Raw genomic sequence first — 26,179 nt, 5'->3', positions numbered from 1 at the left:
AGGCCTGGTGGGGGTCTTGTGACTACAGCCTCTGAGATAGGCCTGCAGCAAACTTTCAATGCCTTGAATGCTTGTGGACTGATAGCCATGAAGCTGTTTCCCCTTATGTAAGTGGGACTCCTCGGGTTCTAGCAAGACCCCCAGCGAAGTTCATTTCTGGAGGTGGGGGACAGTGGAACCATCCCAGAGCACTGCTGTGGAGGAAAGCAGCTTCTCCCACTGTCTGTTAGTCCCCAGGGGAGGTCACAACAGGCTTGTGGCTAGGAAATGCTCCCAAAAGGGAGTCCCGAGGCCAGTAACCAACCCCCCCCCCACCCTCGCCCAGAAGACTGACTCCAGACACAATCCATGCAGCCCCCCAGGAGAGCGCTCTGAAACAGAAAGGAGTGGGACAAAAGATTCCCCAGCGGTAGGGAGCCCCAATGCCCAGTTTGCTCGGAGACCACAGCCTGGGCCTTTTATTCTGTCGCTGCCTGGCTGAGAATCCCTGGCAAGGACCGCTCTCAGGAAGGAGCCGCTTCCAGACTAATTTTCCTCACCAAGTTCCAGCAAAGCCACACCCTCTCTTTGGCAGCCACATGGCCCAGATCTGCTGCCAGGAGGCGCCTATGTGTATCACAGCATGGCTCCTGAAGTTTGTTCCAGAAAATTCACCTTGTGTCCCACAGCCTGGGATACAAGGGTGGTTTCCTATACCCCTTGCCACTAGTCCATCCCTCCTCGACCTGCCGGTCTCCCTCCCAGATCACCAGGGCCCTGGCCTGCACTGCACCTCGCTGGCTACCTTCTGATGTCTTCAGCATGGGGGCAGGGGGGTAAGGGCAGAGGGTACCCCTGGAGCTTTCCACAGCCCTGCCGCCCTGCCAGCAGCCTCCCAGGAACCTGTGTGCTCTGCCAGGAAGCCTCGTGACCAGCCAGAGCCTTGGCTGCTTCCTTGCATCCCACCCCGGGACCTCCCCCAGCTCTGAAAGCAGCCCAGGTTCATGGGGTTTCCTCATCATTTCTGCAGCCCGCCACTCCGGATGCAGAGAAAATGCCAAAAATCAACAGCCTCAGCAGTGGGGTTGTGGTGTGGGAGGAGAACAAAGGCATTCACGGAGACTGCCTCTGTGACAGCGCCGCCCCCACCCCACCGCCACCGGCCCCACTCTGGGCAGCAGCTATGGGCCCCGGGGCTGCATGGGTCAGGGGGCTGGAGAACGGAGGGGACGAGGCCAGAGGAGTCTCCTCCCTTCTCCAGCTGTTATGCCGGCGTCTGGGAGGATGGAGCAGGGAGGGTAGGAGCACCAGCCCAAAACCCATGCCGCCGGAGCAGCGATGAACCACAGCAAGAGTTCCAGGGGGTGACATAAATATATTTTGGAAGCTGCCTGTGTACTCTGGGGTAAAGAACCAGCACAGAGGGTGCCCCCCCTCCTAGGCCACCCACCTCCGCCCCTATCTCTCCAGAAGCTCACCCACTCCATCCCCTTCTGTCTCTTTTTAGGCCAAGGGTCAAGAGGTCTCCAGGGAGATAAGAGGGATGTGGCAGGGGGCTTGGTGGCAGCGGCAGGAGTGGCAGCATCGTGCTGAGGGACAGGAGACCGTTATCTCTAGCCTGGCGCCTCAGGGCCTTCCTCCGGGGGCAGTGGGCACTTGGGGGGCGGGAGCGAGTGTCGGGACAACACAAGAGACTAGAACCAGGGATCCGGGGAGATGCGGCCCCCACTCCCTACTCTGCCCTTCCCGCTGCGTCCCAGACCTACTTCACTCCCACAGGGCCTAAGAGAACGGGGACAGCAGCGGGGGCGGGGAGAAGGGGGGGCGGGTGGGGGAGGGGGTGGGAAGGAGGGGTGGGAAGGAGGGGTGGCTGGACCCCACCCCCACCCCGGGTCGCGGACAATCAGGAGGTGGGGTGGAGGAGGAAGCAGGCCACCGGAAGGCCAGGAGGACCAGGTACGGGGCGGCTGCCCCAAGGCCCTTGTGGTCACTCCGGCCAGGCCGAGCACTAACAGCCCAGCAGCTCCACGCGCATGGTGATCCGGTTGTGCCAGGCGACGGGCAGGATGCGCACAAAGCGAGCCAGGAAGGGCATCTCGAACATGTTCTTCTTGTGGGAATTATTGTCCAAGTTGCCAGGGAAGATCTGGAGGCAGAGGGAGGGGCGTCAGGAGGGCCCCAGGGCCAGCCCCGCCCCGCCCCGCCCCGCCCCGCCCCCAGAGCTCCTGGCCAGACTCCAAGGGCACCCCTGGAGGGGTGGCAGGACGTGGGCTGGCCAGACACTGACCTTGCTGTCCACATCCCCCTGGTCCTTGTACTCGACCCAGTTCATGCTGTCGTTACTGTAGGCCACCTTGTAGGCTGCTACATACTGGATGTGGCCGAAGTCTCGGGCCCCCTGGGTGATGATGCCGGCCACTTGCCTCGGGGAGCCCAGGTCAATCTACAGGGAAAAATCAACCACGTTGTGTTTGTGTCGACCATTCTCTCCAAGAAGGTAGCAAAAGGCAGACCGGCTGGGGAGGCGGCGGGGGCAGGGCTTCCGGTTTGGGCGAAGCTACTGCATTTGGCACGACCTTCTCATTTATACAAGGGACATCAAGCCTGTCCCCTACTTTGTCACTCTGCTAGACACTTCACTGCGGCAAAGCTAGAGTTTAGAGCCCGGACCTTGGCCAACCCGCAGTCAGTCCCCACCCCTCCCCCGGTCCAAAGAGAACAAGGACAGGAGAGACACCGACGCGGTTCCCGAGGTGTCTGGCATGGCGGTCTGCGGCCTGGCACGAATCTCGAAGGAGTCCAAACGCAGACAGCGCCTCACAGAACCCAGCTCAACAGGCTAATTGGGGACCGAGAGACACAGGTCCTGCTCCCAGTCCCTGAGCATGCGGGGAGCCTGCCGCCTGCCCCTGGATAAGCCCCAGGCTGTCCCTAGACCCAGCTGGCACACCTGACTTGCTCCAAGGCCCCGGCAAACCCTCACCCAGCCAGGATGGTTCCCTCAGAGAGGACATCAGCAGACAGCCCCGTTTTCTGGGACTCTCCTGGCTCCCAATTTCATGAAATGCAAGGGCTGTCCCATGGGGTATTCTCAAGACACCGAGTGTCAGGCAGGAAGTCCTGCGGGGCGCCTGCCCAGGTCAGGTGTCCCTCCTCTGTCCTGTTCTACTGTCCACAGGCTCAGCGCAGTTGGAGATGGCTCTACCTCGAGCCACACACACACCCGTACACACACACCCCTTTCTCCATTGTTGAATCCAGAGAGGGTGCGGCACAAAGGAGGAGGAAAATAACAAACCCGAAGAGAATACAAGGCTTTTCAGACACTCCCTCTTGGGGAGCAGAAGCCTAGGCTGGGCAGAGGTCAAAGATCAGTCGCCCCATGGATCCCACCCCAACCCCTGCCTCGCAGCCCTGCAGCCCGACACACCTGCAGCCACTCGGAGGCATCATTGGTCTGAGCGGTCCAGGCATTGAACTTGCCCTGCTTGTCCAGCCGTGCGTAGAAGGGGTACCAGCTGAAGGCATTCAGGCCCCAGGTCCTGTAGATACTGGAGGCCGTGATCTGCTTGTCGGGGATGCTGTTGTCCTTCATGCCCAGGGGCTCCGCACATCCTGCCAGCAAAGGGGCTGTCACCGAGATCACGACCCACGGCAGCCTCCCAGAAGCAATAGCACAAGGCGGACTGGGGGGGCCAACGGTTGTGCTTTCTCTCTGCCGACCCCTCACCTGGGCCAGCTGCCCTCAGTTCCCACCCCCACCTTGACATGCCCTTCCCAGATCCCCCACCGCCTGTCCCCTAGGCACAAGGGCACGCTCTGCTACCACCTCCGCCATGCCTTCAAGGCCTGACTCATTAGACGCCTCCTCCAAGAAGCCTGCCCTGACCACCTCATTTGGGCAGAACTTAGGCCCCCACAGAACTTCTCTCTCGCTCCTATGGTCCAGCTGCTATCTATATCAAGGCTGAGGACTGTGATCTTGGTCAAAGACGTCAGCAACAAGTAACCCATTGATCCAGCGCTCACTTCTGTGGTTTCGATCACCACCAGGAACCTGAAAGCCGTATCAGTAACCCCATTCTATGGGTGAGGAAACAGGCCGAGACAGTAAGCATTGTGCCTGAGTCTGTCTGTCTGTCTCTCACACATACATACACACAGACACACACACACACCCCTACTCACTACACCAGGCTGTGACATCCTCGCCACCATCCATACCCCCTCCCAGAGCCATGAAGGCCTGCCTGCTGGTAACCTGGGGATGAAGGGGACCACAGGGCTGCCCTCCAGCTGATGGAAATGAGAGCAGTCAGGATCCCCAGGGCTCAAGGCAGATCCCATCTCCTTGCCCAGCAGCCCCTCCCTCCGAGTCACCCAGGGGGCCTTCAAGCTCAACACTAAATCCTCCGGGCGCTGCCACTCGGGCCCGGGGAAGCTGGCCGGGGGTTGGCGCAGGCCTGCCCCGCTCAGCAATGTCCCCGGCTGTTCTGTGTAGCCACACCCACCCGCAGGTGGCTAGGACAGTTAGGGAGGGCAGCAGGAGACCAAGCTCCCAAGAGAATGATGCCAGGCAGAATCCTCACTCTGTCTATTGGGGGCACCTGGGTGTGGGGGAAGCGGGTGTGGAGAGCCATGCCTTGAGCTGGGAGCAGGCTGGAGTATACGGTGCCTTATGTCACCGTCTCTCTCCCCAGACACTTGCACTCTTGCCACTAAAGTCCTCTGCCTGTGCCCTTGCCTGCCGGATGCCTCCTTGTGATGGTGGCACGCCAGGTCATCCCCACACTCCTCCCAGAGAGAGAGGCTACTGGGCTGGGAGGCAGGTGGTTCCCAGGCAGGCTGAGGCCGGGGGCAGCTTTGCAGAGGAGGCCATGTTGATATCCTAGGCTTAAGGGGGACCCCTCTAAAGATCCCCGGCCTCCCTGCAGTTCATGCCCCCCAACCCCTGGGCCTCCTGACGAAATCACCCTTCCAGGGAAAATGCAACAGGGAGGGGCACTGCGCCAAAGGCCAGGACTCTCCCCTCCATCCCTCGCTATGTGACCCTGGGAAGGACCCCACGGAGGGGTGTTTGTCTTAGATCAACCAAGGATCTTGTTAAAATGAAGATTCTGGGGGCACCTGGGTGGCTCAATGGGTTGGGCCTCTGCCTTTGGCTCAGGTCATGGTCTCAGTCAGGGTCCTGAGATGGAGCCCCGCATCAGGCTCTCTGCTCAGTGGGGAGCCTGCTTCCCCCTCTCTCTGCCTGCCTCTCTGCCTGCCTCTCTGCCTACTTGTGATCTCTCTGTTGAGTAAATAAAAAAATTTAAAAAAATGAAGATTCTCTCTCCATGGGTCTAGGGTGAGGCTGGAGCCCGCACTTCTACAAGACCCCCGGGTGATGCTCACACTGCTGGGTCCCCGGAGCTCACGTGGAGTCAAGGGCTGTAACCCAGCCCCAAAAGTCTATCACCCTGATCCAAGCCACCTTCCTTTCCCACGGGACTCCCCTCCGCACAGGACTCCCCTCCCCCACGATGGGCCTCTGCCCCCATTCTCCCCCACACAGCCTACGGGATCCCTTCTAGACACATTCCAATCATGTCCTGTTAGCACTCCCCCACCCCCACATGGCTGCCCCTTGTTCTGAGGACTAAGATCTGAATCCTTAAAATGATCCATTCACCCCAGCTCGCCAGGCTCCCTCCACCTCTCCAGCCTCACCGCCCAGCAATCTGCCCCTCACTGTCTAGGCTCAAGCCCCACTGGCCTGCCTTCGATCCTTCAACATACCCCAGGGCCTTTGCACTTGCCAGCTACTCATCTGCCTAGAATGCTCTTTCCAAGTTCTTTGTTGTGGCTTGCTCTGTCACCCAAGCCTCCACTCAAAAGCCATCCCAAGAGGGGCGTCCTCCTGCCCAGACCTCAATGCCACACATATGCACACATGCACACACACGTGTCCATACACACGTACACCAACACTCCCACCAGCCCCCTGGAATGCCGACTAGGGAAAGGAGAAGATCCAGATCTCGAGGAATGTAGGCAGGACAGCTTCCACAGCTTGCCAGGCTTGCCCTCTCTTGGCCTAGGAGGGAGCCGGCTGGGACAGGACCGTGAACCATGCAGGCAACTTTAATACAGCCAAAGGCTGCAGAGCCCCCAAACCTTTCCTGTATCAACAGCCTAAATTTCCTTATAGCAAAAGGCAGTCTTTAACCCCCGACTTAAACAATAAGGCTCAAAAAAGCAATGACCCTGGGAGCAGGAATGCAATGACTTAAATTCATACTTTAAAAGGGTTGGGTTTTCTGCAGCTCCGCCTAGCGAGCCCTGAAGTTCCGCCAGCGGCCAGCAGGTGGCGCTGTGACCGCAAAGAGAGAGAAATAACCCAGCGCTCCGAGAGCCCAGGGCTGAGACAAAGTTGCTCAGCCCAGCCCCTGCAGCCTGAGGATCCCTGATGACTTTTCCTGGCTCATCAGAAACCGATCTCTTTGTGGTGTCTCCCCCCATTCCTCTACATGGGACTCTCTCTGGAAAGAGCAGCAGAACGCACCAGCTCCAGGCCTAGGACTCTTGAAGTCCCCACGTTTCTCTTGAATGATGAGTTATGGGGGGGGGGGGGGGGCGCAGGGTGGAGCACTAAGTGGGTGGGTGTCCAAAGCCCAGGGATCTAGACCAAGTTTTAATGGCGACCAGCTTATGTGCACTTGACAAATAATTTATCGGGGCCTCCCTCTCCGTATTCATTCACTCATTCATTAAATGTTTATTGAACGTCTACAATCCAGACACTATTCCGGGCACTGGGACTACAGCCGTGACGAAAACGAACTCCCTGACCTCAGGAAGCTGATGTCTATAAAACAGAACTCATGCTACATGTTCTAGAAGCTCAAGAAACCAATCAGAATAACAGAAAACACTTTGACAACTGGAGGGAGTGTCTTTTCTTTCTCCCACCACCCCAAATGCCAAGGGTTGGCAGACCAGACTGCAAACACGGAGGCAAGCGCCCCAAGGGCCAGGTGGTCACCCCCGTGTGCATCTGCTGTGGGAGCCCAGGTCCCCTGGTCTTGCAGCTGTCCTACCCAGCTCCACCTGGCTGAGCAGGAAGCGGGCAGGGAAGCCCATTTCTTAGCAATGCCCCAGCTCCCCCATACTCACCATGCACCTCACAGCCAAGGAGCTCAAAGCGGAGGGTGCAGCCCCGGTGACAGATGATGGGGACCAGCCTCACATACTGCACCTCCAGAGGGAAGTCAAACAGGTTGACTTTCAGGCCACTGTTGTCCATGTTGCCCACAAATATCTAGGAGGAAAATAGATTGGAGCATGGGTCAGCGCGGGCAGTCTACCTTCCTGGGGTCGCCTCACCTCCCTAGTCAGGCCTGGGAGGCAGAGATAGGATTTAGCAGAGTGAGCAGAGGGTCAGTTCTTCCTCTGGCCACCACTCTTCACACCTTTCTTGGTCATCATGGGGGATCTTGCACACAAGCCTACGTATCACCTATAGGGTGCCTTTGCAAATTAGGAAAAGGCACTCCTCTCCCGAGACACTTAATTATACTAATTTCCGCACAGGCAGAAGTACACAAACCCATTATGTCTACACTGTGAATGGTGCTCACTTAGAAATGACATCCTTAAGCAGTGTACAACCTGCACAACTGTACATGGTAGCCCTGAAGGCTCAGAACGCCTCCCACCTCCACCACTAAGGCCACCCTCAACAGGTCACCCAACCTTTGAGTCTCATTATCCTCATCTATAAAGTAAGAGCTATTACCTGTAACTACAGAACATGGGCATGATGGAGGTTTCCCGATTTCTGGGAACCAAGAGGCAACTGATGACCTACCACATGGCTAATGGTCCAGCACACCCTCCCTCCACTGGGAGCCCTCAAATAGCTCTAGGGCCCCGGAGGATGAGGACCACAGCCCTTCTTTAGAACCCTCACCTTGTCTCCTGTCCCCTCCGCACCCTGGATAAACTGGAACGTGTGTCCAGTGGTGCTGTAGGCCACCTTGAAGGTCTTCAGGTACTCGGCACTGCCTGCGCGGCTGGCGCCCTGCGTCACCACGCCCATCACCCGCATATTCCGCAACAGGTTCACCTGGACCCCGGGAGGGAGGACAGTACCCTTATCTCCTGGGTTCTTTAGACCTTCTCCACTCCCCCTGCCCAGAAACAAGGAGGGGCTTTCCCATCGGGGCCTCTCAGAGCTTTTGGCCCCATGCTGCAAGGCCCCAAAGGCTGCATCCAGGGCAAACAGCCTCTCCGCAGCCTGGGGTCTGCTCCCCATCCACCCCCCCACTCCAGTCCCCCACAACACTGCCCCGCACTGACAGATACTTCACCTGTGGGAACCCACAACCTTGCCACCTGGACCTTGGTTGTGACCCCTCAAATGCAGACAGACTCCCTCTCATCACTCTGCCGCCCCCCTCCCCTTCCCCCCCTCCCCCGAGCCATTCTTTCCATACCTGGATCCAGGGGTTCTTGTCATAGTTGCTGGCTGTCCAGGCATTGACGATGCCCGTGCGGTGCAGACGGGCCAGCTCTGGGGCCCAGCGCTGTAAACCCATGAAGCCCAAGTGCACAGAGGAGGCAGAGATCTGCGAGTCGGCAATGGCGCCCGTCTCCATGCCCAGCGGCATGGTGCAGACTGCGGGGGGGGGGGGGGGGAGGCGGCAGTCAGGTGGTCACCCAAGCACACGGGCCCCAGACGACCGGAAAATCACAGTGTGGCCTCTGCTGAGACCCAGGGCAGAGATCAGAAAAGGACTCTCAGGGTCCAAGAAAAGTGCATGGTAAGGAAGAGGTGGGGAGAGAGAGACACGGGGACCTGGGACCCAGGGCTGCCCGAAGGTTCCAGGCCAGGCTGGCACCCATGCCATCACTGGGACGGGCAGCCAGGGACCAGACTGGTGGGAGGGAATTCCAGTGGGACCCGCTCTTCTTCAGTGTCTCCAGCCCACCAGGAGGACCACCATGTCCAGCCCCACCCCTGGCTTCCCCAGAACAGCTTTGGGAAAAGGGACACCCCAGTTGGCAGCGAACAGTACTTGTACTAGACATGAAGGCATAGGCAAATCCTGGGGCACCTCAGGGGCTCAGTCAGTTAAGCGTCTGCCTTTAGCTTAGGTCATGAGCTCACAGTCCTGGGATCGAGCCCACACCAGTCAGATTCCCTGCTCTGCGAGGGTCTCCTGAGGGAGGGGCTGCAAAGGTCTCTCCGGGGGGCTCCCCCACCTTCGTGGCTGCCTCCTGCCTTCTGCCCCGGGAGCTGCCATATCCAACCTGTGGCCGACCCCAGGCCGCAGAGCTGAAGGCTGGGTGGGTAATTCCAACTCAGGCACAGACCTTGGCTCCCCGCACAGTAATTAGTGGGCACACCTGGCCCCACCCAGGGCTGTCTGCCTTAGGGACCCCCCAACCACAGACACGCGCACACACACACACAGACATGCACACATTCCTCCACCCAGTGTCTCCAAAAGACACTGGCCTCAGCCCTGAGCCCAAGGGACAGGCCCTCCCTGCTACCTCCTTGGAGGTACTCTCCCCCAGGCCCCAGCACCCACCCAGCTGGCCCACAACTTCCCCTTCTCAGATCAGCCTCAGAGAGCAGCCGCACATCGGCGGGAAGGGGAACTGCCTGCCCCCACCCAAGATGCTCGGCGGCAGACCCACCGGCCGGAAGAACCCAGACGCCCCGAAGATGCGGCTGACCCGCCCGCAGCAGGCAAGGACAAGTCCCAGCTGGGGGTGGAGGGACTCCAGCTGAGCCAGGAGGGAGGACAGCGTGGACAGCCGCTTCCAGCACTGGAGGCTGGGCACACGCCCAGGGCCATTCTGTGGCTGAGTGGATAACCGGGCCGGCCAGGCCGGTATCAGCCCCTCTGCACACGCCAGGCCTCTGACCGCCTGACCGTTAGGGGACGGTCCAGCCTGCCCAGGCCTCTCCCTCCTCTCTGAGCTCTGTGATGAGGCCGCGGTCAAACTTGGGCCTGGAACCGTCAGACTCCAAGGCCTCCAGCCTTACTTGCTGACCTCGTGGGCCCTAGGATTAAGAATGCATTTGTTTCCCCCTCTTGGGAGAAAACTGTCGGGACTTAATCCTGACACTGCGGGTCTGGTTCGTGGTGACCCAGGTAGCAGCACTCCCAGGACCTCCAGGGCCGTCACCCCCACCCTTCCGTCCCCTGCAGCGACATCAGGCCTGGCCTGCAGCCTGAGGACAGAAGGCCAAGCGGAAATTAGTCCAGGACAACAGAAGCACGGACTGAGACTCCATCTTCCCCTTGATCTACCAGAGGAGGCCCTAAGGCGGGGAATGAGGCCAGCATGTGGCCTGGGCTGCGCTGGGTCTCCCCCATCAGAGCAGCCTCCCCCGGATACTCACTGGTCTCACAGTGGACACCTGTATAGCCATGACGACACATGCAGACGTACTGAGTGAAGACGTCCCCTCGGTGCGAGTCGTCAACCACCCGGCATTCGGCGTCATTGCGGCAGGGGTTTGGAAAACAAGGACCTAGGGATGGAGAGGCAGGTAAGGCAGGCAGGGGATCAGGAAGGAGCCAGGGATGGAGAAAGGTAGCAGCAGATGCCCCAAAAGGACCCGTTGCACAGACTCAGCCCCCTGCCCGCCTCCCCCTGCCATCCCCTCCCTCTCTCCTCTGCCTGATGGGAAGTTGGGCCAGCCTGGCGCCAAGAAGGGTCAGGTATAGGTGAATCAGAGCCAGGGAGGGAAGCACCCAGCTTTCCAAGGGGCACGGGGAGTTTCCAGGGAAATGCTGGCTGAGCACAGGAGAGGTGCTGGGGACCTCCACCCACTAGGGGACAAAGCAGGGCCGGCAGCAGGAGCTGCAGCTGGGATCTAGGGGCGAAGCGGGGTGGGGGGGGCGCAGGTACCTTTCTCCGTCTCATTGCAGATCAGGCCCGTGAAGCCTTCGGGGCAGAGGCAGTAGAAGGGGGTGCTGTCCTGGCCCAATATGCAGGTCCCACCATTCAGGCACTGGCTAGAGTCACAGAAGTCACCTGCAAAGTCACGAGCTCCGACTCAAGAATAGCAAGTCATGGGGCGCCTGGGTGGCTCAGTGGTTTAAGCCGCTGCCTTCGGCTCAGGTCATGATCTCAGGGTCCTGGGATCGAGTCCCGCATTGGGCTCTCTGCTCGGCAGGGAGCCTGCTTCCCTCTCACTCTCTCTGCCTGCCTCTCTGCCTACTTGTGATCTCTGTCTGTCAAATAAATAAATGAAATCTTTAAAAAAAAAAAAAAAAAGAATAGCAAGTCATTCATTCATTCTAAATACCGGGGGCGGGGCGGCCCTACCAGGCACATGCTGGGTCGCTGAAACAGGGGAACCAGGTGTGGTCCAGGCCTCAAGAAGCCACTGGGAAGAGGGGGACAGTCACTGGGTGGTGAAGAGGCATCACCAGCTCTGACGGAAGCCTGCATGAACTGCCACTGGAGGTGGGCTTCTGCCAGGGCTGGAAGTTTTGCAGAGGGGACAGGTGCGCTGGGGTCAAGAGATGGAGTGGAGTGTGCCCGAACGGGGCAGAAAGAATGTTCTAAAGAAGGACAGCAGCAGGGCGCCTGGGTGGCTCAGTTGGTTAAGTGACTGCCTTCAGCTCGGGTCATGATCCCAGAGTCTTGGGATCGAGTCCCACGTCGGGTTCCCTGCTCCTTGGAGAGTCTGCTTCTCCCTCTAACTTTCTCCCCACTCATGCTCTCTCACTGTCTCTCTCTCAAATAAATAAATAAAATCTTTAAAAAAAAAAAAAAAAGGACAGCAGCACAGGACCACGGTACGCTGTGGAGAAGGATGACAGAGCAGAAAGGGTAGGTAGGGGCCAGACCTGCAGGGACCTTAGGAATGACAAGCTCGGACTTCCTGTCCTGCAGACTGGGAGCCCTTAACCTTCCTTCAGCAGCCCCCATCGTCCACCGAGGGAAAAAGAAAAAAAGGGGGGGGGGCGCTTCTCAAGAGGGAGGCGGGAGCAAGGAAGCTATTTCCCATTCTGGGAAGGTGAACATGGAGCAAAGGCCATCTGCAGAGCTGTGGACCGGCTCCCCCCGGGGCAGGGTGTCTTCCTGGGGCCACACCAAGCTCTCTCTGGCTCCGGGGTGGAAATGTGACAGGAGTGGCTGGGCTGAGAGGCTGCCACAGGTCTCCTGATGAGAGAGGAATTCAGGTGAAAAGGTGAGGGCAGATTTGAGAAACAGAGCAGGAGGAGGAGGAGGGCCGGAGAGGACCGCAGGGCTTCGGGCCCCAGGGCCTGGGGGACAGATAGGAGCTATGGGTGCAGCCCACCAGGCCGGCCAGGCGGGTGGGGGCTCTCCTAGCCGACCCTCGCATCCCAGCAGGGCCTACCCGCCATGTAGGGTAGGACATGAGAAATTGCTTTTCCTCCCCCTAGAATCATGCCATCCCAGGGTGGGGGTGGGGCTCCTGAAATCTCAAAGCTCCAGAGAGCGGGGGCCCAGCCCCTGAGAATGGAACAGAGGGAACAGGAACACCGTTAATGAGCGTTGGAGCCCTCAGACTGCCACCTCGGCTGCGCCTGGGAGCTTAAGGCCGCTCCCAACGAGCTATTAGTCATTGGCTTTAAATAGCAGGTTAATCCCCTCCCCTGACCTGGCAGGCCAGGGCACTACCACAGACAGGGCCTTGGGAACCGCCAGAGTCCGGGGCTCCTGTCCCAACCAAATCCAACTCCTCTTCTCCCCAACCAACCGCACCCCGCCCCCCATGCTGCTCCAGGGCCAAGCGTTCACTGGGTAAAAAAGGAAAGTGAAAAGTGGCCCCCGCCCCCCACAGCCCAGGTCTTAGGCAGACTCACCTGCCCAGGGCACCCATGGTACTTCCCCTTTCCCATGGTACTTCCCCTTTCCCATGGTACTTCCCCTTTCCCGGAAAAGCCCCATCACCCTTCACCAACCCACCTTGGAGGTTTCAAAGTCCTGCCTTTTGGGTGACTTCCCCGGGAACATTTAGCTAGGGATCAGCTAGCGGGGACAGAGAGGAGCAGAAAGGGACTTCAAAGACCCAGCTAGGTCTCAGGGTCACTGGACAGCCACCAGCTCCAAGTAACCAAGTGTGGCCGAGTGTGGAGGGCCCCTGAGGTTCTGGTTCCAGGCCTGGGGGTCGGACTGTGGCACGAAGTCAGGAAGGAGCGCCAGGGCTCAGCTTTGACCTCATCCCTAACCGCCCCCCACCCCGTTTTCTTTGAGAAAATGAGGGAGGGGTGCCCGAAGCGCGCCGACCATGGGCACCCCTTCAAAGTCCTGGAGGCGACCAGCTATGCGGGCCCCACGGTGAAATGGGGCATCCCCAGGACCGGCCCGCCGTAGGCCCAGCTGTGCGCCGGAGGCCTCTTCGGCGGGGGAGGAGGAGCGAGGAAGATACAGCGGCACGCCAAGGCCGCGGGAGGGAGTCGGAAGCCACCAGCCGGGGAGGCAGCCCTCTCCAAGTCCCTCTCCAAGTCCCTCCCCTGGCTCTTGGGCCCCCCTCCCGGGCCCCACCCAAAGTCCCGTCCCCTCCCTCAGCCTTCCCCGCCCTCGCTCATCCCACCAGACACCTACAAGCGGAGATGCAAAACTCCAATGAACACACGAGCCGGCGACTTGCGAGGGAGCAGCCAGGGAAAGTTGGCTGGACAAGACTTAGCGAGACAAGAGCCCTAGAAACTTCAGGTGGAAGACGCGCCAGAGTGGGGCGCAGTTCAATGGCCTCATTTTACAGATGGGAAAAGAGAGGCCCGACACAGCAGATTCCTTTGTTATGTGTAAGCCCCATCCCTGGGGGCCGTCGGGCTGTCACCCGGTGTCCCCAGTCCCCGCCCCACTCTCAAGCCTCTATCACTGCCCAGAAAGCCCGAGCGCGAAGAGCGCAGGAGAGGCCGAGCGCATCTCCGCGTCCGGCCGGGGCGCGGCCGGAGCAGCCGCCCCTCCGCACCGGCCCGGCTCTTTGCCCAAGTTTGTAAACAGGGGTGGTGGAGGGAGGGCGCTGCTGCGAACTTCCGAGCGGCGCGGAGAGGAGGGGCGAGGGCCGGAGGGCGGCGCGATCGACTCACCGGAGGCGGCGAAGAGTCCCGAGGCGCAGAGGAGCGCGCCGCAGACCGCGGCCAGCAGGCGGGGGCCCGGCATGCCGTGGGGACGCGGGCGCAGGAGCGGGCGCTTCGGCCGTGCACACCGCGGGGCTCTCACTGCAGCGCCTGGACGGGAATAAATCAGGCAGCGCGGCGCCGCCCCCGGCCCGCCTGCTCCGCCCAGGCCCTCTGGAGGCGGACCCGGGGCGGGGCTCCGCGGCCAACCAGGGAAGGGGGGCACCGAGGGGGTCCGCGCCCCCGCCTCCCGCCTCCGGCCTCCTGCCTCCCGCCGCGGCCACGCCCGGCGTCCCGCGGGGAGCGGAGAATCAGGCCCCGAGTCGTGAGTCCTCTGGACCGCGAAGGGCTCCGGAGAAGCTGTTTGGTGTTTCGTGGGTTTTTTTTTTTTTTTTAATTTTAGACTTAAGATGCTTTGCCCTTATCCCTAATGAGAAAAATGCAAATTAAAAGTACCGTGAGAGCCAGGTTTCACTTAATCAGATTGGCAAGTGTCGAATGATTAGCGCACTGTTCGTGCGAGGCTGAGGGGAGCAGGCCCAAGCATGCATTGTCGGAGGGAGTCTAAATTGGTTCGGCTTCTCCGGAGAACTGCTTGGTAATAGCCACCAAAGCGACCCAGACCAAGACCGAAAGCCCTAGCCATTGCACTCAGCATTCCTTCCATCTGAACTCACTATGTAAAATGACATGTATATAAAGATGTCCTAGCGTATCGTAGCAGCATCCTTGGGAAGGATAAAAGACTAAAAAGGGAATCAGCAAACTTCTTCTATAAAGGATCAGATAGAAAATACTTTAGGATTAGCCGGCACCCGGTCTCCGGAGCAGCCCTTCACCTCTGCCCCCGGGCGGGAGGGCAGCTACAGACATCTCCCAGGAAATGAGCACAGTGGTGGCCTAAGGGGAAGGAAACCAGAGGGCCAGGGAGGGAAGAGACTTGCCGGCCACACTGACTTTTATCTAAATGACTCTTTTTTAGATCCTATCTCTCTCTCTCTCTCAAATAAAATCTTTAAAGCAAAAAAAGAATAATTTCATTTATAATAGATAATAGCATCAGTAAGAATAAAATACTTGGGAATAAATTTAACTAAAGTGGAAGACCTGTACACTGAACACTACAAAACACCACTGAAAGAAATTAAAGACCTAAATAAATGGAAAGTCATCCTTGTTCCCGGATTGGAAGACTTACCTTGTTAAGATGGCAATAATCCCCAAACTGATATAAGTTCAACACAATCCCTATCAAAATTACAGCTGTCCTTTTTCAGAAGTTAACGAGCTGACCCTAGAATTAATATGGAAATGGATGGAACCCAGAATCTCCAAAGCAATTTTGTAGGGGGAAAAAAAAAGTTGGAAGACTTATATTTTCCAATCAAGACGTACTACAGAGCCGCATTAAGCAAGACCATGTATGTGGTCCTGGCATAAGGATAGACGTAAGGATCAATGGAATAGAATTAAGAATCCAAAAGTAGGGGCGCCTGGGTGGCTCAGTGGATCAAGCCACTGCCTTCGGCTCAGGTCATGATCTCAGGGTCCTGGGATAGAGCCCCGCATCGCATCGGGCTCTCTGCTCTGCGGGGAGCCTGCTTCCTCCTCTCTCTCTGCCTGCCTCTCTGCCTACTTGTGATCTCTCTCTCTGCCAAATAAATAAATAAAATCTTAAAAAAAAAAAAAAGAATCCAAAAGTAGATCGAAACATCCACAGTCAGTTGATTTTCAACAAAAGTGCCAAGACAATTCACTGGGGAAAGAGTAGTTTTTTTCAACAAATTATGCCGGAACAACCGGATAACCACAAAAGAATAAAGTTGGACTTCTAGATCACACTTCACATGAAAATTAACTCAAAATAGATCAAAGACCTAAATATAAGAGCGCCAAGTACAAAACAACCAAAGGAAAGAGTAGATTAGTTGAACTGTATCAAAACTTACAATTTTTCTACTTCCAAGGACACTTCCAAAGGCAAGAAGTGGGGTGCCTGGGTGGCTCAGTGGGTTAAAGCCTCTGCCTTGGGCTCAGGTTATGATCTCGGGGTCCTGGGATGGAGCCCTGCATCGGGCTCTGTGCTCAGCAGGGAGCCTGCTTCCCCCCACCCCGCCCCCACCTCTCTGCCTGCTTGTGATCTCTCTCTCTCTATGTCAAATAAATAAATGAATAAATAAAATATTTTTTAAAAAGGCAAGAAGACAACCCACAAAATGAGAAGCAATATTTGCAGATCACATGTCTGATGAGGGTCTCATATCCAAATTATTAGAATATTAACTCATAACAAAGGATACCCCAATTTTAAAATGGGCAAAGAATCTGGGTAGATCTTTCTCCAGAGAAGATATACAAACAGCCAATAAGCGCATGAAAAGATGCTTAACGTTATTAGTCATCAGGAAAATGGAAATCAAAATCAAAACCACATGAGATACCGCTTCACACACCCACTAGGATGACAATATTCAAGAAAACATCATAATAATGTTAGTGAGGATGTAGAGAAAGCGGAACCTTCACACATTACTGATGGGATTGTAAAATGGTGCAGACACTGAAAACCAATTTAGTAGCTCCTCAAAAGATTAAGCAGAGAGTTATGCTATGAACCAGCAATTCTACTCCTAAATAGATACCCAAGAAAATTAAAAGCATATGTTCATACAAACGCTTACACGTGAATGATCATAACAGCTTTAATAGCCAGCAAGCGGAAACCGCCCAAATGTCCATCAGCTGATGGGTGGGTAAGCCAAGTAGTCTATCCATCCAGTGGACGATTATTCAGCTGTAAAAATAAATGAAGATTTAATACTTGCTGCAAAATGACTGAACCTCGAAAACACGAGGCTAGGTGAGAGAAGCCAGATACACAAGGCCATGATTCCGTGTATATGAAATGTCTAGAATAGGCAAGTCTATAAAGACAGTAAGTTGATGAGTGGCTGCCAGGGGCTGGGGTGAGGGCAGAATGAGAAGTCATGGTTCATGGGTGTGGGATTTCTTCTGGGAGGTGATGAAGACATTCTGAAATGTAATAGTGATGATGGATCCCTAACTTTGTGAACATGTTTAAAACCACCGAACTTCACATTCCAAAAGGATGGATTTTCTGTTGTGTGAATTATATCTCGATAAAAAAGGAATACGACTCTTCAGAAACCTGTCTCAAATCGGTAAGTCACTCAATAAGCATTCAGTGAGCACTGACTGTCGTGAGCATTGGCTGGAAACCCTCACTGCACATTAGTGTCACTTGGGAAGATTTTTTGTAAAACTACAGGTGACCAGGATGCATTCCAAAGCAAATAAATCTCAATCCCTGTAGAGCCTAAGAATGAGTATTTTTCTTAAATCTCCCCAGATGAGGCCAATGTGAAACTGATAAGAGAACCATTGGCTAAACTCACTGAGAGAAAAGACAAAAGACGTAGGCCTTGGGACCACAAGGGACAAGGAGGGGAGGGATTTTAACAGGTGAAGGCAGGATAGAGAAGGAGGGGATTTTCTTGTATGATCTGACCCTTGTAGAGTTCAGTGGGTTAGTAGCTCCTTGGTCTGAATACTTTTCTTACCCAGCATTAGAGCTTCCCAGTGTTAGAAGATTTGGTTGGATTTTCTAACAAGTGTCATCCCAGGATCACCTGAAACAGGGAGTCCGCTTAAGAGCTTCAGATTTTGTTCATGTATATGATAGGAAACCAGGTACACTTTTACTTTGCAGTTAGTCCTACCCCTACACAATCAGAGAAACGTAACGGAAGTTCCATTACATTGACAAAACTCAAAGCCAATGGGGCTGGGGGGAGGGAAATAAACATTTACACCTAATTGATAGAACTACAAGTTGATTCAGTGTCTGGATCACAGTCCGACTGTAGCGAGACCTACGGAACTTGACCTTGTATTCTGCTTTGGACAAATTCACTGGAATGAAATTACCCAAATAAAAAGCCAATGTACAAAGATGCACACGGTACCACTGTTTATGGTTCTGAAAAACTAACTAATGGTCCAAAACGCCCAGAGGTGAAACGCTAAACAAACATGCTAAGACACAGACCAGTGCAGTGTTAAGAAGTGAAAAGGATGAGTAAGTTTGCAGGTGAGAGGATGTGCCTTGGCTGAGCAGAAGACCTGTCCACAGCTCCCGTCCGTACTCACCCACAGCACACCTAGGTAAAAAGTGCCTCACACAGACATGTGTCCGCACAAAAATAACACTCGAAAGAGAACAGATCACAGACAGACAAAAAACATGTAATCCCATGATGCTGCTTATACGAGGTCCCTAAAGTAGTCAAATTCATGGAGGGGCACCTGGCTGGTTCTGTCCGAAGAGCATGTGACTCTTGATCTTGGGGTTGCAAGTTCGAGCCCCACGTTTGGATGGACAGATACTTAAAAATAAAATCTTGGGGAAAAAAAAATCTAGTCCTATTAGAAAGGAAAAGTGGAATGCTGGTTGCCAGGCGCCGGGGGAAGGATAAGGGGAGCTTCTCTTTAAGGGGGGCAAGTTTCAGTTCTGTAAGGTGAAAAGTTTTGGAGATGCTGCTCCACCACGGTGCAAACATAATGAACCCCGCTGAACTGTATATTTAAGATGATTTAGGTGGTGAATTGTATTTGCATTTTTTTACCACGATAAAAAAAAAATCAATTAATTTTAAAAGAGTGAGGAGAGGGGGGCACCTGACTGGCTCAGTCAGTGGAGCATGTGATTCTGGATCTTGGGGTCATGAGTTTAAGCCCGAGGTTGGGGGGTAGAGTTTACTAAATAAGAAAATAATAAATAAATTTATTTTTATTATTTTATTTCACCAACCCTGAGCCAAGCACCATTCCAGGCCTTATATAGGTAAGAAAAGAAGATAATATGATATGTAATGTCAAGTAGACTTCAATTAATGTTTTCAAATTTATTTATTTAGGGGCTCCTGGGTGGCTCAGTGGGTTAAGCCTCTGCCTTTGGCTTGGGTCATGATCTTAGAGTCCTGAGATCGAGCCCCGCATCAGGCTCTCTGCTTGGCAGGGAGCCTGCTTCTGCCTCTTTCTTTCTCTCTCTCTCTCTCTCTCTCTGCCTGCCTCTCTGCCTACTTGTGATCTCTCTGTGTCAAATGAATGAATAAAATATTTTTTTTAAGTTTATTTAAGGGGCGCCTGGGTGGCTCAGTGGGTTAAAGCCTCTGCCTTCAGCTCAGGTCGTGATCCCAGGGTCCTGGGATCGAGCCTCGCATCGGGCTCTCTGCTCAACAGGGAGCCTTCTTCCTCCTCTCTCTCTGCCTGCCTCTCTGCCTACTTGTGATCTCTGTCTAATAAATAAATAAATAAATCTTTAAAAAAAAGTTTAAGTAATCTGTACACCCATGTGGGATGCAAACTCAACGACCCCGAGATCAAGAGTCACACTCTCTCATGCCTGAGCCAGCTAAGCGCCCCGAGTATACCTCAACTTAAAAAAAAAGAGGAAGAGAAGTTATTTTAGGTGCTAGCAAGGGCTCCACAGATGACAGGACAGGACTGTGTAACAAAACACGGAGGGGAGAAGAGAGACCAGTTTAGGCAGGTGACTAGCAAAGCCTTGTCTGAAAAGGTGACATTCTCACTGAGACCCTGAAGGGCGAGAAGCCAGCCTTCCACGGATCGGAGGAGGAGAAAGCTCTGAGAAAGGGACAGAACCGAGAGCTCAGAAACTGACCGACACCAACAAAGTCCACTGAGCTTTGACAAAGGAGCCTTGCAAGAAGCCGTGTGAAAGAAGCCGCTGGCTGTCCGCACCCCGCAGAAGAAGTCAAAGCCAAAACTCGCGCCTTGTACAGAATTTAACCCCAAACGGATCAGAGACATCACTGTAAAACACAAAACTCTAAAACTTCTGGAAGAGAACAGAAGCAAATCTGCATCATCTTTGGTTTGGGGATGAGTTTTACATACGTATGATACCCAAAACAGGATCCATGAGAGAAACATCGATATAAGCTGGACTTTATCAAAAGAAGACCAGTTGTTCTCTGAAAGATACCAGTAAGAAAAATTAACAGACAAGCCACAAACTGACAGAAAATATTTGCAAGTCACTTATCTAATAAAGAACATGCGGGGCGCCTGGGTGGCTCAATGGGTTAAGCCTCTGCCTTTGGCTCAGGTCATGATCTCAGGGTCCTGGAATCGAGCCCCGCATCGGGGTTTCTGCTCGGCAGATTCCGCTTCCCCCTCTCTCTCAGCCTGCCTCTCTGCCTACTTATAATCTTTCTCTCTCTGTCAAATAAATAAATAAAATCTTAAAAAAGAAAAGAAATGTGAGGTGCCAACCTGGGATTGCCAACTTATTAAAAAAAAATGTATCCAGAATAAGTAAAGAAATCTTAAAACTTAAAAATTGGAAAACACACAACCCAATTTTTAAAATGGACCAAAGATCTAAACAGGCAAAAAAAAAAAAAAAAAAAAAGACCTATGATGGCAAGTAACCCTTGAAGACATGCTCAACGTAATATTCTGTTAAGGAAGTAAAAACCCAAACAACTATTAAATACCACTGCCTGCCTACTGGAATAGGTACAATCCGGAAACCCTGACCCCGCCAAACGCTAGCAGCCATGCAGAGCGCGCAGAACGGTCCTTCATCGCTCCCGAGGAACGCACAGCGATGCGACCACTTTGGAAGACAGGTTGGCAGTTTCTTACAAAGTTAAACACAAACTTGCCATAGGACCCTGAAGCGATCGCTCTCCCAGGTAATTTACCTCAGCGAATTAAAACTTAGGGCAACACAAAAACCTATTTGCTGAAAACCAATGTTTACCACAGCTTTGCTCATTGTCATCAAACACCAGAAGCAACCACGTTGTCTTTGAGTAGGTGAACAGAGGAACTGTAGACCTCCATACAACGGGGTACTGTTCGGTGATCAAAGGACTGAGCTACTGACTCACACGACATGAACAAATCTTAAATGCATTTTGTTAGGTGAGTGAACACAGATCAAAAGAGCTACATGTTGAGCGCCTGGGTGGCTCAGTGGGTTAAGCGTCTACCTTCAGCTCAGAGCATGATCTCAGGGTCCTGGGATCCAGCCCCACACTGGGCTCCCCGCTCAGTGGACCCTGCTTCTGCTTTCCCTCTGCCTGCTGCTCCCCCTTGTGCTCTCTCTGTCAAATAATAAATAAAATCTTAAAAAAACAACAACAACAACCACACACACATACACAAACCCCAGCTACATGTTGTGTGATTATATTCACCAAACATTCTAGAAAAAGCAAAACTGTAGGGACAAAAAAAACCCAGGTGAGTGGTTGACGGGCTGGGGGAAGGGAAGAGGGCAACTGCAGAGGGGAGGCCTGGGGGGTTTCAGGTGATGGGATTATCCTGCAGGATCCTGGAGTGCTGCGTACAGAATCCGAAGTACTGCCAAATGCATAGAACGTGACAGTCCAGAGACTGAGCTTTAACATATGCCCATGAAAAAAAAAATCATCCCGAGGGCTGCCTGGGGGGCTCAGTCGGTTAAGCATCTGCTTTTGGCTCAGGTCTTGATCCCAGGGTCCTGGGGTGGAGACCACTTTGGGAATCCCTGCTGGGCTTCTCTCTCTCTCCCTCCGCCTGCCACTCCACCTGCTTGTGCATTCTCTCTCTCTGTCAAATAAATACATAAAATCTCTTTAAAAATCATCCAGAATGTTGGAAGACTCCAGACTGTGACAGAAGAATCAAAATGTAGGAAAAACTTCCCTGTAAGCGGTAGGGGGGCTGGGGTGCAGCAGGGAAGGGTGTGGAGAGGAATTGACCTCGATAACTTTGGGAAGCAGTGTTTCAGTCAGAAACCGTAAGGCTAAAGAGGAAAGGGACTGTATATAACCGCTGAACCCCAGAGGCAGCCCGGTTGTTCCTCATGGAAATATGGGTTAACAGTTCTGGAATTGCTTGTGTGGGCATCCTGGGCTGAGACAAGGAAGTGGCTGGTGGAGGGGAGGCGTCGGGATTCGAACTGCGGGAGAGGGAAGTTAGGGGGAAGCAGGCAGGGAGGCTGGAACCAAACGCGCAGTCCTGGGTTTGTCAGAGACGTCAGGACGCCTTCCTGCTTAACTTCGTTTGGATACCGAGGACAGGTGCAGGAAAAACTCCAGATACAAGTATATATACACACGCAAGTGTGTGTCTGTGTGCGTACACACGGGTTAGAACGCGTGTGCCTATTTCCTAGCTCTGGCTGCAGATGCCGACTAGAAGCAGCGACAGCCCAGTGCTCAGAACTTGGTCCGTATCACATGTTTCCAGTGAAAGGCATCGGGGCTCCTTGGAGAAATGGCCAGTTCTAGGGCTAGGGCAGGGAGAACACAAGATGAACCTGGGGCATCCAGAAAATGCTTTAAAAAACAAAAGGAGGAGGGCACGTGAAACAGGTGGAAAAACTAAGCTAAAAGAATTCCCGAAACAGGAAAAAGGTAAGCAACGAAGTAAACAATGAGCCATCGGACTATAACCCACAGTATAAAATAAACATCCATGAGCCTATAACAGTGCAAACGAATGAATGAATACGTGAGGGAATGAATGAATGAGGGAATGGAGAAAGGAATACGGAAGAATTGCAAATAATCCACGCAGCTATTCCCTCCTCTGGCAGATAGAATTTACGGGCCCTCCCCTCACTGGCAGGGACTGTGCCCACTGGCTTGTTTCCCAAGTACAGGAAGGATGGAAAGATTAGTAACTTTTCAGTGGAACAATGTTTCAGAAAAGGGACCTTCTGCTTTCCCCAGGTGACCAATATGAACAGCATCAGTGACAAGTCCCGTGGATTCCATTGTCCCAAATGATAGGACAAGAAGTGTGCTGTCCCTCTGTAGTCTTCCTCCCAAGAACACATCACCCTCCAGAAAAATTAGAAAACAAACAAACAAACAAACAAAAAAACCGCAGACAAACCCAAGTTGCAGGACATTCTACAAAACCCTAGACCGAGACTCCCAAAACTATCCAGGCAAGTCTGAGAAATTGTCCCCGACCAGAGGAGACAAGTGGCAAGTGTGTGCGGCGTTCTGCGTGCTGGCTGGGAACGGAAGGACTTTAACGGAAAAACTAGCAAAATCCAAATAAGATATGGCAGATCGTTCATAATAATGTGCCAACGTTAGCTTCTTAGTTGTGACAAATGTGCCCTGGTGGGGGAAGGTGTTGACAATGGGGGAAACTGGGTGAGGGATCAACAGGGACTCTAGAACCGTCTTTACAAATTTTCTAGAAATAAAATCTCTATAAATTTTATAAAATTTATAGAATTATAGAAATTAAATTATTATAGAATTTATATATTTTAATATTTATATTATATATAATATATTATAGAATTTATATTATAGAATTATAGAAATTAAATTATAGAAAATTTTTATAGAAATTTAAAGTTTCTATAAATAAAATTTTCTATACATAAAATTTCTATAAATTTTCTAAAATTTTAAAAATGTTGGAAGGGGGCCAGGGCTTGAGAAAGGCACAAGCCTTTCTGATCAGCCAGGAGCACAAGGACCCACATATCAGGGCTGATGAAGGGGGAGCGGAGTAGAAGCCAGGGAGGCCGCAGGGACAGACCAGAGCCCTAGCAGGGTCTTGTCACCTGTGTTTGAATCCCGGTTCTGTCTTATGCCAGGTGGGTGATCTTGGGGCAAGTTCTTTGCTTTCAGATTCCTATGTTGAAACCTAAGGCCCAAGGTGTTGGTGGTAGAAGTTGGGATTTCGGGAGCCGCTGGGGTCATGAGAGTGGAGCCCTCAAAAATGGAATTAGCTCTCCCATAAAAGAAGCCAGAGTTCCTTTGCCCCTTCCAGCACACTATGGACTCAGTGAGAAGGCACCATCCATGAACCAGAAAGCAGGCCTTTGCTAGACACCGAATCTGCTATCCCGTCCAGACGACAGGACAACACCACCCAGGGTTAGTGTTTGGGCCTAGGGGCATGGCGGGCCTGCTCTGCGGGCTCCTGGTCGAGCTCCCAAGGGACCTTGTTTAATCTGCTGGTGTCTTAACCTTGGACTTTCCCGCCTCAGGAACTGTGCCAAGGAAACTTCCACTGCTCATAAGCTACCCAGTCTCTGCTGTTTTGTTACAGCGGCAAGAACGGGCTTAGGGGGCGCCTGGGTGGCTCAGTGGGTTAAAGCCTCTGCCTTCGGCTCAGGTCATGATCCCAGGGTCCTGGGATCGAGCCCCACATCGGGCTCTCTGCTCAGCAGGGAGTCTGCTTCCCTTCCTCTCTCTAGGCCTGCCTCTCTGCCTACTTGTGATCTGTCAAATAAACAAATAAAATCTTAAAAAAAAAAGGGGGGGCGCCTGGGTGGCTCAGTGGGTTAAAGCCTCTGCCTTCGGCTTGGGTCATGATCCCAGAGTCCTGGGATCGAGCCCCGCATCGGGCTCTCTGCCTGGTGGGGAGCCTGCTTCCTCCTCTCTCTCTGCCTGCCTCTCTGCCTACTTGTGATCTCTGTCTGTCAAATAAAAAAAGTAATAAAAAAAAAAAAAGAACGGGCTTAGACATTCTTCAATCTCTCCCGGGCCTCCGTTTTCTTATCTGCACCATAATGTAGTCTCCAGGCCTGGGCACAATGCGCAGCAATAAGAAAGGAAGCACCCCTAAAATATTCGTAGAAAGAATGACCTGACTATCCCCTGTGGGCAGAACCAGATCCAGGGTGTGGGAGCTGGCAGCCAAGCAGATTATATATGAGAGAAGGAGGGTTCAAGCCACGGGAATCACAGGGACTGAATAGGGAATATGGTCAACGATACTGTAGTGATGGGGACAGATGGGGACTGCGCTTGTGGGGAGCACAGCGTAACATAGTGAAAATACAGTGGACTGTACCCCTGAAACTGATATAGCATTGGGTGTCAACTATACTCAAATAAAACTATTTTTTAAAGAGAGAGAGAGGGACGCCTGGGTGGCTCAGTGGGTTAAGCATCTGCCTTCAGCTCGGGTCCTGGTCCTGGGGTCCTGGGATGGAGCCCCGCCTTAGGCTCCCTGCTCAGTGCGGAGCCTGCTTCTCCCTCTCTCTCTGCCTGCTCATGCTCTCTCTTGCTCGCTCTCTCTCTTAAATAAATAGATAAAATCTTTAAAAAGAGAGAAAGAGGTGGTCCCCAGGGATGGCAGTTAGGTGCACAGTGGGGGACGGACTCCCCTCATGGGCGCTGGGCTCCCTGTGCTGGAAGGAACAGACGCAGGAGGACAGAGTAGGAGATGGATCGTGAGGACAGGTGACCTCAGAGGTCTACACGGCCTCCAGGATGCTGGTTTGGGATGACCTGTCAACACTGCCCAGCACCCTCCAAGTGCACAGGAGGCAGGGAGGGGCGTCCCCCACCCCACGCCGGGCTGGCCCAGGCCCGTCCCCCTCTGCTCTCCAGCATTGGTGAACGCAGGCTTGAGCAGAGCCTGGGGCGGCCCCACACTCACATCCTCCAAGTGCACACCCCCTTTCCCAAACCAGATGCTCCGAACACACATCATGATCTGTGAACAAACATCCCGGCCCAGGGACCAAACAACCCCCTTTTGTTTCCAAGCCAGAGACCAAGGGCCAGGGCCCAGCACTGCCGAATAAATATGCTTTCAGTTGAAAAACGTAGAAGTGTTTTCTCACTGAATCCGAAGGGGTGAGCTGAATTCTGAGGTTCCTTTATGTGATTTTCCATACTTTGGCTGGGGTTTCCGTTGCCTGCTGTCCTCACGAATTTCTCTGGAGTCTCCTTCCACCCTGACCAATTTCTCCTCCTCTGAACCCCTGAAGCTCCCACAGTCAGAACCAGTCCAGATCTGTTCACAGTGGAGCAGCGCCCCAAGGTGTCTCCTCACCGGGATTGCCCGCTCCTCTGAGACACGCCGGGGGTCATACAGAAAGATCTAGACCCGGCACCTGGATCCAAGCCCCAGCTCCGTATCTTACCTGCCTGGTGATCTTCTCCAAACGGCCGCTCCGGCACATTTATTTTCTTCATATAGAGCTCGTCTCCTTCCCTCCTTTCCAGGAGGTCAGTGACACGAGGAACAGTTGCCTCCCAAGCCCTGAGGGGTCCTAGGCGTCTTCATCTGCT

General features: G+C 53.7%; 1 protein-coding gene across 1 annotated transcript; it reads right to left on the bottom strand.

Annotated features, from left to right (window-relative positions):
* Positions 1 to 795: 795 nt before the first annotated feature.
* On the bottom strand, positions 796 to 26,179 carry MFGE8 (milk fat globule EGF and factor V/VIII domain containing). The gene is made up of 10 exons (XM_046009893.1): positions 26,032 to 26,179; positions 14,055 to 14,195; positions 10,891 to 11,016; positions 10,379 to 10,510; positions 8,457 to 8,638; positions 7,931 to 8,086; positions 7,135 to 7,279; positions 3,410 to 3,594; positions 2,267 to 2,422; positions 796 to 2,125 (listed from the first exon to the last, which is right to left on the bottom strand). Exons 1-10 carry the CDS (start codon positions 26,081 to 26,083, stop codon positions 1,988 to 1,990), a joined length of 1,413 nt encoding a protein of 470 aa, XP_045865849.1. The 5' UTR covers positions 26,084 to 26,179; the 3' UTR covers positions 796 to 1,987.

This window comes from Meles meles, chromosome 6, assembly GCF_922984935.1.
Source record: "Meles meles chromosome 6, mMelMel3.1 paternal haplotype, whole genome shotgun sequence".
NCBI lineage: Eukaryota > Metazoa > Chordata > Mammalia > Carnivora > Mustelidae > Meles > Meles meles.
The sequence above is the reverse complement of the archived record's forward strand: the minus strand, read 5'-3'. Positions and strand labels throughout refer to the sequence as shown.